General features: G+C 32.3%; 1 protein-coding gene across 3 annotated transcripts; it reads right to left on the bottom strand.

The window, feature by feature from the left end:
* Nucleotides 1–855: 855 nt before the first annotated feature.
* Nucleotides 856–13,776, bottom strand: LOC111489302 (histone-lysine N-methyltransferase ASHH1). 3 transcript variants are annotated; one of them, XR_002719355.1, is made up of 12 exons: nucleotides 13,712–13,776; nucleotides 12,811–12,883; nucleotides 10,846–10,910; nucleotides 8,424–8,580; nucleotides 6,434–6,520; nucleotides 5,711–5,795; nucleotides 5,537–5,630; nucleotides 5,169–5,367; nucleotides 4,967–5,001; nucleotides 3,839–4,331; nucleotides 3,288–3,692; nucleotides 856–1,107 (listed from the first exon to the last, which is right to left on the bottom strand). XR_002719355.1 is itself a non-coding variant. In XM_023137446.1 (11 exons), exons 2-11 carry the CDS (start codon nucleotides 12,811–12,813, stop codon nucleotides 3,417–3,419), a joined length of 1,494 nt encoding a protein of 497 aa, XP_022993214.1. In that variant the 5' UTR covers nucleotides 12,814–12,883; nucleotides 13,712–13,776; the 3' UTR covers nucleotides 3,009–3,416. The 3 variants fall into 3 exon arrangements, 1 of the variants encoding a protein (XP_022993214.1); XR_002719356.1 differs by having other exon boundaries at nucleotides 856–1,087; XM_023137446.1 differs by lacking the exon at nucleotides 856–1,107 and having other exon boundaries at nucleotides 3,009–3,692.
* Nucleotides 13,777–14,945: the final 1,169 nt, after the last annotated feature.

Raw genomic sequence — 14,945 nt, 5'->3', positions numbered from 1 at the left:
CTCCCACATAATATAAATATTGTTGAGTGGAGTAATTGTCCGTGGAGAAAAAAGAAAAAAAAATTGGCCCAAATAATTGAAGTTATAATAAGCACATAAATACAATAATTATTAATTTCATAATTTGCCCAAAACACTCATCCAATAGAGTAGTTTGTTTGACAACGCAATCCTATAATTTATTAATCCAAACGGAATAATGAAAGATCTATATTGAATTATTATAATAATAATACAGCTTTCAATAGAACATTTGAACAGTTCAAAAATGGGTTCAATTAACTCAAGCATTACTCTTAACTTAGGAAAAGCCACATTGACTAAAACTTTTAATGGAAAAAAAAAATAGTAACAATTCAAATTTAATTCAAATTTGATTCAAGTGTGACGTATAAGTTCATAACTAAAATGCAATCAAAATTATATTTTCTTAAGAATAAATAAATTAAAAAGCTAACCTTCTTATAAGAGAGACATAATGTGAACTTAAAAGAAAGACAAAAGAACAATCCAATCCATATTAGGTAAGGATATGGCTTTAGTTTTACTATATAAAAAAAAATATAGTAAAGGAAAATTTTGTAATGTGATTTTATAAGGGAATGTCTGTGGACTAATAGTATTAATAACAAATATTAAAATTAAGATCCTATGAATATTCTGAAATATGCTGTTCTTCCTCATATGTCAGTCAAATATCAGACTTTAACAATAGTTTTTTCCCTCTGAAGTAAATATATTTGTTAAAACTCATAAACAATAACATTTCGAACAAATAATTACTATTTGATGTTAATAGTTACTGCTCCTACATTCAAGCCCCACCCCGACCCTACACGTTATGTAATTTTCATAAAGAAAATAGAAAAGCATTGAAACTTATGCATAATGCGTCAAAAATTCCAATACTACTTATTATCAATTACGTTAATATCATTTAAGAACGATAGAAGGTTAATATCAATTAAGAGTGATATAGGGTTCAGCAGCACAGCACCAAATAATTATAAGAAAAAACTCTTGAAGGTCTCAGAGAATCTTTCCAACTTAAGTACCTTAAATGGATGGGTTGAACAGAAGCATTTCCCTGTAGTCCAGAGCCGATACCTGTGATGAATTAGCATCAAAAGCATAATAATAAATTTGGAGAATTATCCATGAAGGTTTTCTTTAGTGGAAAAAGCTTAAAGCAGAAGGATATTTGCATCAAAAGATAAAATCATGAACGGAAGGACCCACACGGCATTTCCTTTTTCAAATCAAATCCGTGAATACGGAGAAACAAAGACTCGAAGTAAATTTAGTCAGCCAGACTCCACATACTTCCACCGTGTAGAAACAGCAACATTGCCTGCTTTACGGGTCTCATTTCTTACATAAAATAATTTTGTAGTTCACATTTCAATAATAAATGAGTAGAAAGCTCTGTGATTTTCCAGAGTATTCCATATCACTCCGGGTACAGAAATATCACAAATTCTCAAAATAATGGTAAACTTATACTACTAAAGAGCATAGAATATACCAAATGCAAAATATGAATGTCTTAAAAGTCGATGCACTTTCAATTTTGTGCATTGTAGAACATAAGTGAATTTAAAAAAATTTAAAAACTCGTGAACTAAATTTGTAATTTTGAAAGTTGATGGATGAAAGACACATAAATCTCAAGCAGTAAAGAAAATATATAACAGAAGCACAGAAGCACAGAAGCACAGGAATGAATGAATAAAAGACCGTGTGCAGCCTATGAAAGGAGGTCATAGAGTGCAGAAATCATACATCAATGTTCCAAACAAATTACACACAAAAGAATCAATTAGAATAATAATCCCACTCCAGGAGAATCGACATAGAAAAAATGAAATCCCAGAACAAATTGTCAAGACAACTTCTGTTTTGTTTTGTTCTTTTTTTTTTTTTTTTTCATTGTATTTAGTTTTAGTTTATTAACTTAAATCTCAAACCTCCAAATTGCTGTTTTGGGCAATCATAGCGAGACAATTTTGGGTGGGTGCTAGTTTTGGTTGTTTGACTTCGAAGTTGAATTGAAGTCTTTATGGAGATTCATCAATAGATAAAGACTTCCCTATAGCAAGATGAGACTTCGTGGGGAGGCTAATCATAGCTAGTGGTTGAGTTAGAAGTATTTTTGTGGCAAGATTATGCAGAAATTCAAGTGTTGTATTTGGTTACTTTAACCATTTTTTAAACTTAATTCTTATTAGAATGAATAGTGATTTCACCCGAAGAGAAGGTTTATTTTTAAATAACTACAGTCTCTATGCTAGTTTATGCACTAACTCAACTATTTTGACAAAATAATTGTCTGTTCTTATTATATATGGTTGTCAAGAAAACATATAGGATTCGAAATTCTAGGTAGACTGTCATCATGGCTTGAATTTATTCAATTGAGGTCTTTTACTACTTTCACAGTCCTTGTTGACCATTATTGACCATCAGACCAATCAATATGATTAATATGATTTTGATTTTCAAGGGGAGAATTCAAGGAACTAAAATCTTTATCAGCTTTTATATTAAATTGAGGCTCAATACATATTTTTAGTCTTTAAATTTTGGATATTTTTTTTAATTCGTCCCTTATGTTACAATGGATAAAGACTTTTTTTAGTTCATGTAGGAATAAGGATTTGTACCTCTAATTCTTTTTAATCAATGGTACAACACCTTGACCAACTGTGTTATTCTCAAGTAGCCAATAATGTTAAATGTACAATACTTAGGAAGAATACTAAGTATTATGTCATGCAAGTTCTAAGTTTATCGTCAATCAATTCTAACATTTATCAATAGCAGGGGACTAAAAAATGAGAACTATATATATACGGGACTAAATTGAAAACAGTAAAAATACAAGAGACTAATTTAAAACTTTTTAATCAATAATGACTAAATTGAAGAAAAAAAACACCAAAACATTAAACTACGAAAAATGCCTTTAAATTTAATAAAGAAAAAACTAAATTAACTCAAAGTTTAAATGATCAAGGGCAACTCAAATTAACATGAAACACAGCAGATGAACCCACAGGGTTGATGTTTTCTAACTTCAATGCAAGTAATATGCCTTTTAATTCAATCAAACGCTTCTCACTATCATTTCTATCTAAACCCATTTCTTTTTTCCTAATCCACTTTTACAATTATCAGATCAAATGATTCCGATTTAAAACAAGTGCAGCACTAGGTTGCAGATAGGAGACAATAATCCTTGAAAGAATAGCATGAAAAATACGATCATAATTGAAGGCTTCGATTACCTCAAACCTGAGTACACTTTGCTCCACAGACCCTGCAGGCTGGCTCCCATAAGAACTAGCGTGCCCCGACCATCAACCAATGAACGACAGAAATGGTTTACCAAAGTAATTAAATATGAGACAAGCAAACTAATTAGTTAATAATTTCAGGTCGTTGTCGCCATCCACTTCAAGAGGTTGAGGTTCAGTAGAGACACCTGACCTTAAAGGAGTGCAAGCAACATTTCTGACTATAGAAGAATACAGATCAAATTCCGCCTTCAGTTTCAAACAGCTTGCTTCTATCCACTTTTCCGCAACACTGGTAGCTACACTGTCTTGGCTGTCCCTCTCATATTCTTCAATGGCAGGTCGTATTTCATTGTACAACAAATCAAGTTCGGAGGTAGCTTTATTCTTCGTTTCCTTCATGAAAAAATTAACAACATATCAGCGGAGCAATGGTTTTGAAGCCTACCAAAGTATTTTCTCGTAAAGACACCAAATGAAAGGATAGTTTATCAGCAATCCACAGCTACACAACCAAGACTATAGTAAAACGCATTTATTACCTCATACTGTAAGACTTCTTCTTGTGCTTCCTTCAACTCTAACAATCGAGCAACATATTTTGCATCTACTTGCTTCAGGGTAAAATTTTTCGTCCTTCCATTCGTTAAGTTTCTTGCTCGTTTTTTGGCCGCAGGTCCAGGTCCAATGCGATAATTACGGCATGCGGTGTTACTTCGGATTCGAGATATCATTGCATTCTGCTGGGAAAAGGTCTGCTGCGTATTCTGTGGATGGTCTTCTGGCTCCTCTTTTGCTTCATTTTTAATTTCTCCCACAACTATATTTTGTAATTGGACTGAATTCTTCGAGGTATCAATTAATGCAGTGGATACCAGCTGCTGTTCAGCTCCCAAATTATCGTCCAAGATCATTGGGTTCTCATTTTTCAGATAACCCTCAAACTCAGAATATGGGTTGTTTAATACAGTGTGGAGCTTAACGAATGGCTCATCCTCTGCAGAATCGTACAGTGGAATTTTCTCAACAGAATACCTAAAACCAAGCAGGATGATAAATGGCTGTCTTGTTAGAAAATAAGCAAGAAGAGCATGAAAAAACAAAAATGCCTCCATATAAATATCTGAATAATAAATTTCAAATAGCTGTGATAGAAAACTAAAGAATACTAACAATGCAACAAATTTAATACTACTGCTGTTCATGAAAGCATTGTCATTAACCGCGCTAATAATACGATCACTTTATGTTGACTAATTGGGACTAAACATTATCAATAATTTGGCATAGCAATCAAATGTTATTGTAATCTGGTTAGGAGTTCTTTCAGCCATGAGCCACCTACACGAGTTATTAAGCATCTCGGGTTTCCCGACTCTTAAAACGTAATATAATTCGGTTAACACCCAAATTTTAATTCCATGCATACATGAAGCCCAGAGAATTTTGGGGCATTGCTTCCCAAATCATAACATTTTCAGAGACATCCTTGAACCATCCATGCAATTAATCAACAGGTATAACTGAATCATTTTCTAAATATTTTCATTTGTACTAAATCTAACTACATCCTGGCTTTAGACTGAGAAGTTTTCTCACTCCACCAAGGCCCTCAGTTTGTTGGTACCCAAACCTTAAATATTGGATATTTTCCATAAACAAGACTTTACCTATCATCGTCATCTTCCCACAAATAGGTATCCTCCTGACAAGGAAAACAGATTGATGTACGTAAGAAAATACCCACAAAAAAAAAAGTTTGCAGTTATCCAATTTGTGATGAATTTACACCCTCTCATCAGGAACCATGATCATATCCAACTTGTGTTCTCTATTTTTAAAAGTAAAACTACTCCACAAATAAAGAATTACCAGGAACCCACGAGACTTGGCTCCAAGGAATCCTGAACAGCTGCTTGCACCACAGAGGCAGCGAACCTTGGCACCTCCATACCATTCGAAATTATAATCATATGACAATTCAGTCCCAATGGAAATGTCTTGCTTTGCAAATATTCCAACCCTTATTTCACCCAACACATTCCACTTCCTTGTCTCACAGTTTGGACAGCTGCAAGGGTGTAATAACTAATTAACGACAACAACAAAGTAATAAAGGTTAATTATGTTTACTGGCATACTTTCACTCTTCCCCTGGTGTGTATATATATATATATATATATATATATATATATATATTGTATATATAATATATGGTATATTCAGGATAAACAGCTCACCACGAATGATTTATAAATCTAGCAAGACTTCCCTTCCTAGTTGCATCAATTGATTCAGAGGCATTGAGTGAGATGATGTAAGCATCTTTTAGTCCTACCATCAAGGTATAGAAAATTATCTAAATTTTCTATATTGCGCATAAGAGATGAAATTTGATAAAATTGATCTGTTACCCTGATTTTCATAAGTGTGGGATCTCCGTTTTGCTTCCTTCCAAGATATAACTTCCCCACAATATTCAATAATAAATTGTCCACTCTACGTTGTCCCCATGAAACAAAAAGAAACGGAAAACAATCTTTAGAGAAGAAAGTTCAATTTAGTTAGTCAAGTAAAGATGAATTTAAAATTAAACTTCCCTCATTTAAGTCTTTTGTTGTTGGCACAAGAATACCTCTGTAGCAAGCAATCTTAACAAATATGATTTTTTATTATGCTACATGAGATTTGGGTGAGTAAATATAATAACAGGACTCAAAGATGCCATAGTTGATACTAAAATCAAGTTGGTGCGTAAGCTACATCTCAAGTCTGTTACTATTCAAAATCATCAACTGCATCTTGCTTCGGAACCAAATTAATTGATCACTATTATAAGAAAAGTATACAAACATTTGGTTGTATACCCAAAAACCAATGGAGATATTCCAACATCATATTAAAAATAAAATTTTCAAATCAATTACACCTTAGAACACTGATGAAATCATCAATCTGATCACATTAGCAAGGTGGCTGTAAGGATCAACGAAGTATAAGCACCAGCAGATAAAAAGGACAAATAAAAGAGATTTGATCCCATATTGAAGAACAGTAATCGTCAAATGAGACATATGACAAATACAACAATATAAATGAGATACTTAACAAATACATCTACCTTGTCAAGTAAATACCTTTATATTCTCATCCGCCAAAAGGCCCCACCCACGACCTTCAGTGTTGAACAATTTTGTTCTTGCATACTCACATTTCTGAAACCTCTGTTACATATTGGGAATTGAAGGACAGTTTAGTTTAGCTAAACAAGTAACGACTCCAAACCATCGTTCTAATCCTCATTCCAGGCGCATACAAACAGATGCTTCCAATAACAGACCAATTGTAAAACTAGATTATATAAAGGCGTATGGTTAGTGATCTGAAAACATAACTCTAAAAACAAAAGATTCAATAAGAAACAGATTGGCATTTCATGTTTTTTCATGTTTTCAATATGCATTTGGAAGCAGATTAGAATCTAGATCCTAATTTACAATTGTTCAAAATGTATTGGATAATATATTTATAAACCATAAAATAGTTCTAGTTAACAACTAAATATTAGGTTGATTCTAAACTGTTGGTAACTAATTTAAAACCATGTTTATGTTATATAATTCGCATCATTATTACTTTACAATATCGTATAATTTATAATATATTTAATATACATACTCTAATTTTTTAAGATAAAATAAATGAGTTTATAACATGATGTATAGAAACCAAATTTGTTTGATAAGTACTTTTAGTTTTCTTTTTAATGTTAAAAAAATTATTAATTTTTTTATAATTGTGTTTTGGTTTTTGGTTTTATAAAAATATAACAACTGAGGAGTGTCTGTTATTTATGTTATGTTTATATATTGTTTGTACAATAACAAAACCAAATCATATCTTACCATTTTTTTTATAATATACAACAATTGGAAAGATTAAAAATGTTTTTTAGTGACATCAAGCAAAAGACAAATAACCAAACAATGTCCTAAAGTATGACCATCAAATCCCACAATAAAATTTACAAAAAAAAAGTCAAATATATTACAAACAATGTATTAGTTAAATTTGTTTATAATGTAAACAATACCCTTTACTTTTATCTTGGAAAAATAACATTTCATTTAAATAAAGCACTCAAAAAATAATTATTATTTTTAAAGGTTGCCTAACTAATAAGATAGTACCTGCGTTTTAACATAATCTATGAAGATATAATGTTAAAATAAATTAAAAAATTACTTTTGATTTCTATATTTCATTGAATTAAAGATTTCATCCCTAAAATCTAATTTTTAACAAATTAGTCATTGAATTTTACAAGTTGATTTAAATTACCTATATTTAGCAATATTATTGAGAAAAAAGAAATCAAAATAACATATTGTTATTTTTTTAGTTTAAAATAATATGTAATTCTGAACCCGAAATAATATATTATACATGGAAAGAATTAAATTAACATATTAAAAGATTAAAAGAACTCAAAAGAAAAAACAAACAAATAAACAAAACAAAAGCTGAAGATAGAGACGGCCACACAGACATTCACTTACAAAGTCACAAGCCACAACTCACCATGCATATCTCCCATACCCCCACCACACACGGTCAGCCTGATTTGAAAACCAAAACTAGTTTTTAAATACCTTTTTTTTTTTTTTCTGTTTTCTCATTTCTTTATATATTTCAAAAAACGACTTTCAATTTTATGTTTAAAAAAATAGGTTGTCAAACATACCTATACTCTAAAAACAAAAATAAAATAAAATAAATAAATTGGTTGCCAAACGGGCCCAAGTAACTGTTATATTGCATATTTTGTAAACAACATACAGATTGACAGAGAGTTCACTATAGAGCATAGCAGAAGGCCTCGTGAATTTATACTTCACATACGAATAGTAGAACAAATTTTTAAAGAAATCAAAAGAAGAGAGAAACACCACAAGAATGTTAATTGCAAATCAGTAGATAAGTCAAACACAAATTCATTCACACACATCGAGTAAAGTGTACCTCATAGTATAATGATTGGACAATAAATTAAAAATAATATTAATAAATAACTACTGTATATGAAATCTGTTATACAGACCTGTTATCAAGTAGCCTCGTGATTACCTGATTTCTGCAATGAACACCAGCGGGACAATATCCAGGAGTACACTCTGTGCTGGTCAGTACATTCAAGCACCCTTCCCCACAACCACTATCGTTATCGTTAGCGTCAAATTTGCAGACACAGACGGCAATATCCTCCTCCTTCTGCTTCTTGTGTCTATGGAGAAAAAAACATTCATAAAATTTCCAATAGAACTTTTTTTGTAATACAAGAAACTATTTCTTTAAAATGACAACATAACCAAAGAGGGGTGAGGAGAGCCTCAAACCAAGCTGAGGGAGTTACAAAAAAATATTTCTAAACTTCAATTCGAAAAAGATAATGATAAACTATAAGAATTAAAGGTTAAATTACAAATTTAGCCTCAAAACTTTGAGGTTTGTGTTTATTTGGTCTCCGACTTTCATAAGTATCTAGTTGTTCCATAAACTTTCAATTTTGAATCTAATAGGTCTTTGAGAATTTAAGTTTTTAAAAAATTAATTATTCTACTTGATATAAATTTGAATTTTGTATCTAATAGAACTAATTTCAAATTTGTATCTAGTAGCCTTGAACTTTAAAAAAATTGAAAATTCAAGAACTAAATTTGTAATTTTGAAAGTTCAGGACTAAATTAAATTAAAGGCTTGTGAAAACTAAACTACCATTGATTGGCCTAATAGCCACAAGGGCAAGTGAAAAAAGTAACGTGATTCTAGAGTATGAATTCAAGCGCCATGGTGGCTGATATATTTAAACCCTGAATTTATTAACTAGATGTTTCTAGGGTCAAACGACTGTCCTCTTGAAATTAGTTGAGGTACACATAAAAGGGCTTGGTTACCATCACAAAAATACTTATCATATTTGGTCACAAGCTTCAAGCTTCAAAATGAAAAGGAAGACTGCCAAGGCAAAGATGAGAAGGCTTTTAACGTTGCAAGGTGAGGCAATCAACCCGCAAAAGGAATTAGGCCTAAATTGAAAGGCCAAAGGATAGTTGATGAAGCAATGGCCTTCAGCTTTGTCTTTTTTCTTTTTTTTTCTTTTTTTGGGTGTGCTCGAGAGTGTGTATGATAACCGGGAGCTGGTATTGTGCTCTTATACCCCGGGCCACCGACGTCTACCCCAAGGCCTGAACCCCCAAGACATCAAGGGTTTTTGGTACTAGCATGGCACATGTAGTACACCAATTTAGTGGTGGATAGAAACTAGGTTTTTTTTTAGAAACCCTCAGAGATATTCATTCTTAATTCTCCAAGACAATTAAGTTGCTTCTATTGGATAATCCAAAGGGGAGGCTGCCAACCAAATTTGACTAATAAGGAAGTTTTGCTAGTTGGAAATTGCAGAGATTCTTGAAACTTGAAAGAGAGACTTATTTCCTTTTAAAAACGTCTACCCAGCATCTCATGTAATCACCATTAACCACCCAAAACTCCAATTTCGAACCCAAAAAATAAATGTCCTTCTAAGAACCTATGGAGCATTTGATAGCAGCTAGGTTACTCACCAGACTCCCTTTGAAACTCCGTATTTAGCATCTTTTCCACAGGAAAACCCTTTTTGTATTAACAAGAAACGAGTGCATTCCATTGAAAAGATGAAAAGAAAAACAGAAAACCCAAACCAGAGAAGCTTGCAAACATGTGATCTAATTGGCATTAAGTAAAAAAAAAAAAATGCAATAACAAAAGGGGAAATAGTACCCTATAAAGAAGCAAAATCTATGGTATCCCAAAGTTCTGCAAAAGCTCCATTCTAAGATTCATTTCCCCCCAATCTTCCCAAATTGAAGTTTGGATCACATCATAAAATGAAAACCTTGGGGTTAAGGCAAACCTCCCAAGCCACTTCAATAAAAGAGAGTATAAATAGAGGTTTCCAAAGTCAAACAACCAGAAAAAATTGACGCTTTACCTTGTTCCAACTGACTGGATGAGAGACTTACCTAACCTATTAGAAATTACTCAAATCTACCTGTATCGGAAGCCACTAAGGAGTAACGACATAAAAAGATGGCATAAAAGAAGTAGGAAAGTTTGAGAGAAAGGCTTGGATGAGGGTCAATCTACCACATTCCGATAAAATCAATGTTTTCTGACTTTGAAGCTTGTTTGACAACAGGATTCCAGAAAATGATGCCCTTTGCATTAACATTTGGAGGAGATCCATAATCTTTGTTTTACACAAGTTGACATTCAGCCACAAGAATAACTCAAAGAAATTTTTAGAAGACTGAAGAAATTCATTCTTTGAGGTGGATGAGAAAGGAGTTGTCTTATCGTCAAATTAAAAGTGGTTGATGGTTAAAGCTGCTTTATCCCACTTAGAAAAAAAACACACATTCTGTTATGCAATAAAACTTATGAAAACATTCATTGAAATATATAACATACTGAAAAGAAGGAGATGGTGAAAATGATTAAAATATCTTACTTTCGATAACAGAATTCATTTTGTTTGATATCTTTGTAATGTGGCAGCCCTTCAATATGTTGATCCTTCAAACACAATAACACTGTTACTAACTTTCTTGTAAAGTTCCAAATCAGAAGATAGATAAATCAATACATCAATTAATGCCTCATTTCCATGAAATATTCACAGGAAAAGGTGACCAAAAAATCTCAATGAAAGGTTCATCTAGAAGGCAAATTTTACTGAGATCAAGGACAGTGTGGTATATATACATTCCAGAGTGTCTAACAGCAATCCATCTTCCAGAAGTTTACACCTTTATACAAGAGAAGCTATAAACTAAAGAACAGACTGTTGACGAAACTACTTATTTATTTTCACGACCTCGGAGTACAGTAAACAAATAAGATGTATGTCAAAAAGGCCTACATAATCAATTGTATCGGGGCTAATATGCAACTTTTAGAATTCAATGAGTTCTTACATCATGCTAATCTCCCCAATATCGTCTCTTCAACTGGTTCAGTAACTCCTCCCTTATAGGATTAGTGCCAAAAAGCATTTCAACCTACCTCATAAGATATTCACCACCTATGCAACTTAACCTACCATAAATGCCATATAATTTACCCTCTCGCCACCAATTAGCCTGTTTCTACAAAAAGGAATGTACCATCAATAGATTATAGAGTATGGACTCCATTTCTCCCTAATAGAAAGAAGAAAAAGAAAAACTACCATTGAATCTACCCGTGTTCTTTCATTTATCAATCTACATAACACATTGATTACCCTGCCTAAGCCTTTGAGTAACTACAATTTGTCCCAGCCTACTATATCAGAAAATATAGAAATTATTTCCTCTTATGCACCCCATGATCCATCTAATACATAGAGGATTAAATTCATTTTGCTTCAATACATCCTCCAAAAACTTCTAGTCAACGAAGTCATGATTTCTTATAATTGTGAGGTTTATCCAACTGTTCATTTTCCAAATTCCACAGCTTCAATAGCTACTAAGATTGAATTAATAATTTTCTTCCTATCAGAAATCTCATTAGCTACTAAGATTGAGTCAACTAAGAAAATTCATATGTAAGGTTGAGTAGGACTAAGAAGGTGGCTTACTTTGGATTATGATGGTCAATTGTTGAGATTTTCAGAAAAGCCAGAGGGTGACAGTCTAGTTTGAATAACTTAATCGTTTAAAGATGAAAGCAGAGAAAAAAATTTAATAAATAAATAAAAAGCTCTTCTATTCAGTCGAATTAGAAAAGATCCAACCCAATCATCATCAGATAGATTTCATGTCTTAAAGCTAATAAAAAAACTAAATTTTATGATCAACAATGAAGAAAAATGGATAGCATCTAATGATGGTCTAGTACTTCTTGAGACAATATCAGTTTGGCAAATTTCCATTCAAATCAGGTAATGTGGGTGAAGCACCTAGAGTTAATCAATTACTGGAGTCTTGACAGGCAAAAGTTGAATTAGTTGCATCCTAGATTTAACTCCATCAGGAACCAAGAAGATCGGACGAGACAGCAAAAAGTATGGGAGAAGGAAGTATTGGTAACCACAGAGGGGGCTGTATGGGGCAAGGTGATGGAAAGAAAAGAAAACTAATGAAGTGGCAGTTGTACAATGTCATCCAGAAGGAAAGTAGAATATGTTTTTAGCAAAGCAATATTGGGACGGGGGAGACCATGGGGAGGGAGGGAGAGACGTTTCTTCACATGATGTTAGCAATCAGTAGGAGGAACTTTATTTCAGAAATGTTGTGTGATGTTGGTAATAGTTTGGGGATCGAAGATTGATGGAGAGATAGTCAGTGGCTGAGACTAGATGGATAGATGGGAGAATTCTTTTTAAAATGCTGCACACAGCCAAAGGTGATATCATGGAGTTATTCCAGAACCCTTTTCAGAAAGAACATCTTAAAAAAAAACATCTAATCAGAATCGGGAGTCAACTAACCATGGAGGGATTAAAAATCTGGAATCATCAATGTTCTGCCAGGACCGCGTTCTTCATCTGCCGCATTGAATACCTGCACAAAGCATTGAGTTAATCCCGTAACACAATCTAAATCCAAATACAGAATGATATATGAGTCGAACTCTTCATTCCATTCCCTTTCAAGGCAATAAACTCCACTTTAAGATTTCTAAAAAAAACGTGTCATTAAATTTCAATGCAGTTAAAATTTCCCTTCATTATCCATTCATAGGCACATTTCACATTTTCCTAATTCCTAACAAATATGAACTTCTACGACACATCAGAAAGGGGCAAAACCTATCTTCATTGACAACCTTCAAGATTATGAAACAAAAATAAATACTGTACAAATCATAGAAGAAAATCAAGCTGACAGAATAAACCAGACCTAATTACTAAGTAAATACAGCAGATGGTGTAACGCGAATTGACAACGGAAGAAAAAACAAATGAAACTAGCAATTTAACTTGCGACCAGATCACGAATACGAAGTCTTCATTAATGAAACTGAAAAATTAGGAACCAAATTTCGGAGTAATTTTATCCCTTTCACTTGTTCAAACGACTAAACAAGAAAAATTGCTTAAACTTTCAAGTTTCTCTTGCAGCAGCCTAAAGTTTCAGATCCATTGTCAAACGAGGAGGAACTAACAAAACAATGTACAAGAAATTTCTCACTACAACTTTCACTTTGGTGAACGTGATAAAATAGTCTGTATAATCAGTCAATGTTAAGTGCAGCAGCTCAGAACACAATCGTAATATCACACTGAAATAATAATCAATTATAACCGAGATTCGATCATTACAGGCCCAAAATACAGCTGAAGATCCGAACAGAAATAGCGTAAACATTCCAAACAAGCAGAGACAAACCTTGCGGATTCTGGATTCGACGGGGCTTGGCGCGCGCAGGAGAATGATACGGGGTCTAAGAAAATAATAAAATGAACAAAATAAAAAAGAAAAGGGGAAGAATCAGAATATTTTTTATTAATACAAAATGACTAAAATATCCTTATTCAATTGCAAAAGAAAATGATTGGTTAAATTAATTAAAATTTAATTGGGTGGTCGATATTTTTTTCCCATTTTTTATAAATATATTATCTTTATAAATTTAAAAATATTTAGTAGTTTTTTATTTAACAATTATACCATTCAGTATGAATTCATTGAAAGAACATTATGACACATGAATCATGCATAATTCAGCTTGCACAACAACATGACACCCTTTATCAAAAAAGTGTCGTGACATCTAGAAGTGTTGCATAGGGTAGAGAGTCGTGGCATCAAAAGAGTGTCGTGATATCTAAAAAGTCAATGTTGCTTAGGGTAGAGAGTCGTGGCAATTAATATGTTCTGCAATTTCACTTGTTTGAGTCTTGTTTGCTCGATTTTCATCATAAATTCAATTATAACCTTATGTATATGTGAATTAGGACCTAAGATGAAAATCCAGTATTTTTTAACACGTAGTAACTCTAAACGAAAGGGCATATAAGTCATCGTACGAATTTTCAGGAAGAAATACTTGTACGAGCTTGATGTTGATAGGTTTCTTGAAATGAATTTAGGTAATACAAATGTATAATGTGAAGTGTTGTGGAGTCCTGTCATGTTTTATGTTAATAAATAATATGTTTGAACAAGTCGATAACCTCTGTCGACATTCAAGGGCAGAATTTACCATTTAGAATTGATCATATACCATCTTAAAAAAAAAAAAATCCTCTAAATATTAACCCTGTTTTATTTCAAACCAATTTTTTTTTTATTATTTTTTTAATATAATTTATACTAAAAAAATATAAAAACAAATTTTATTATTACTACGAAATTATGTTTATTTAATAAATTTATAAATTATTAACGATAAATATAAATATATAACGAATTAGTTTTTGTATATATTTATATTTATACATAAAAATTAGATCGGTCGTGAATGGAGTCTGTCACATGACCTCTTACTAATTCATTATGAGTAGTTTATCGAGATCAGAAGGGAACTGCACAAAAAGGCTTCTAATTCGACAAATTGAGCCCGTTCCAATTTTGATTTGCTGTATATTTGGTTTATGACTTTAATTTGATTGCAGATCCC

This window comes from Cucurbita maxima, unplaced genomic scaffold, assembly GCF_002738345.1.
Source record: "Cucurbita maxima cultivar Rimu unplaced genomic scaffold, Cmax_1.0 Cma_Scf00014, whole genome shotgun sequence".
NCBI classification, from domain to species: Eukaryota; Viridiplantae; Streptophyta; class Magnoliopsida; order Cucurbitales; family Cucurbitaceae; genus Cucurbita; species Cucurbita maxima.
This window is presented reverse-complemented; position numbering and strand designations above follow the sequence as displayed.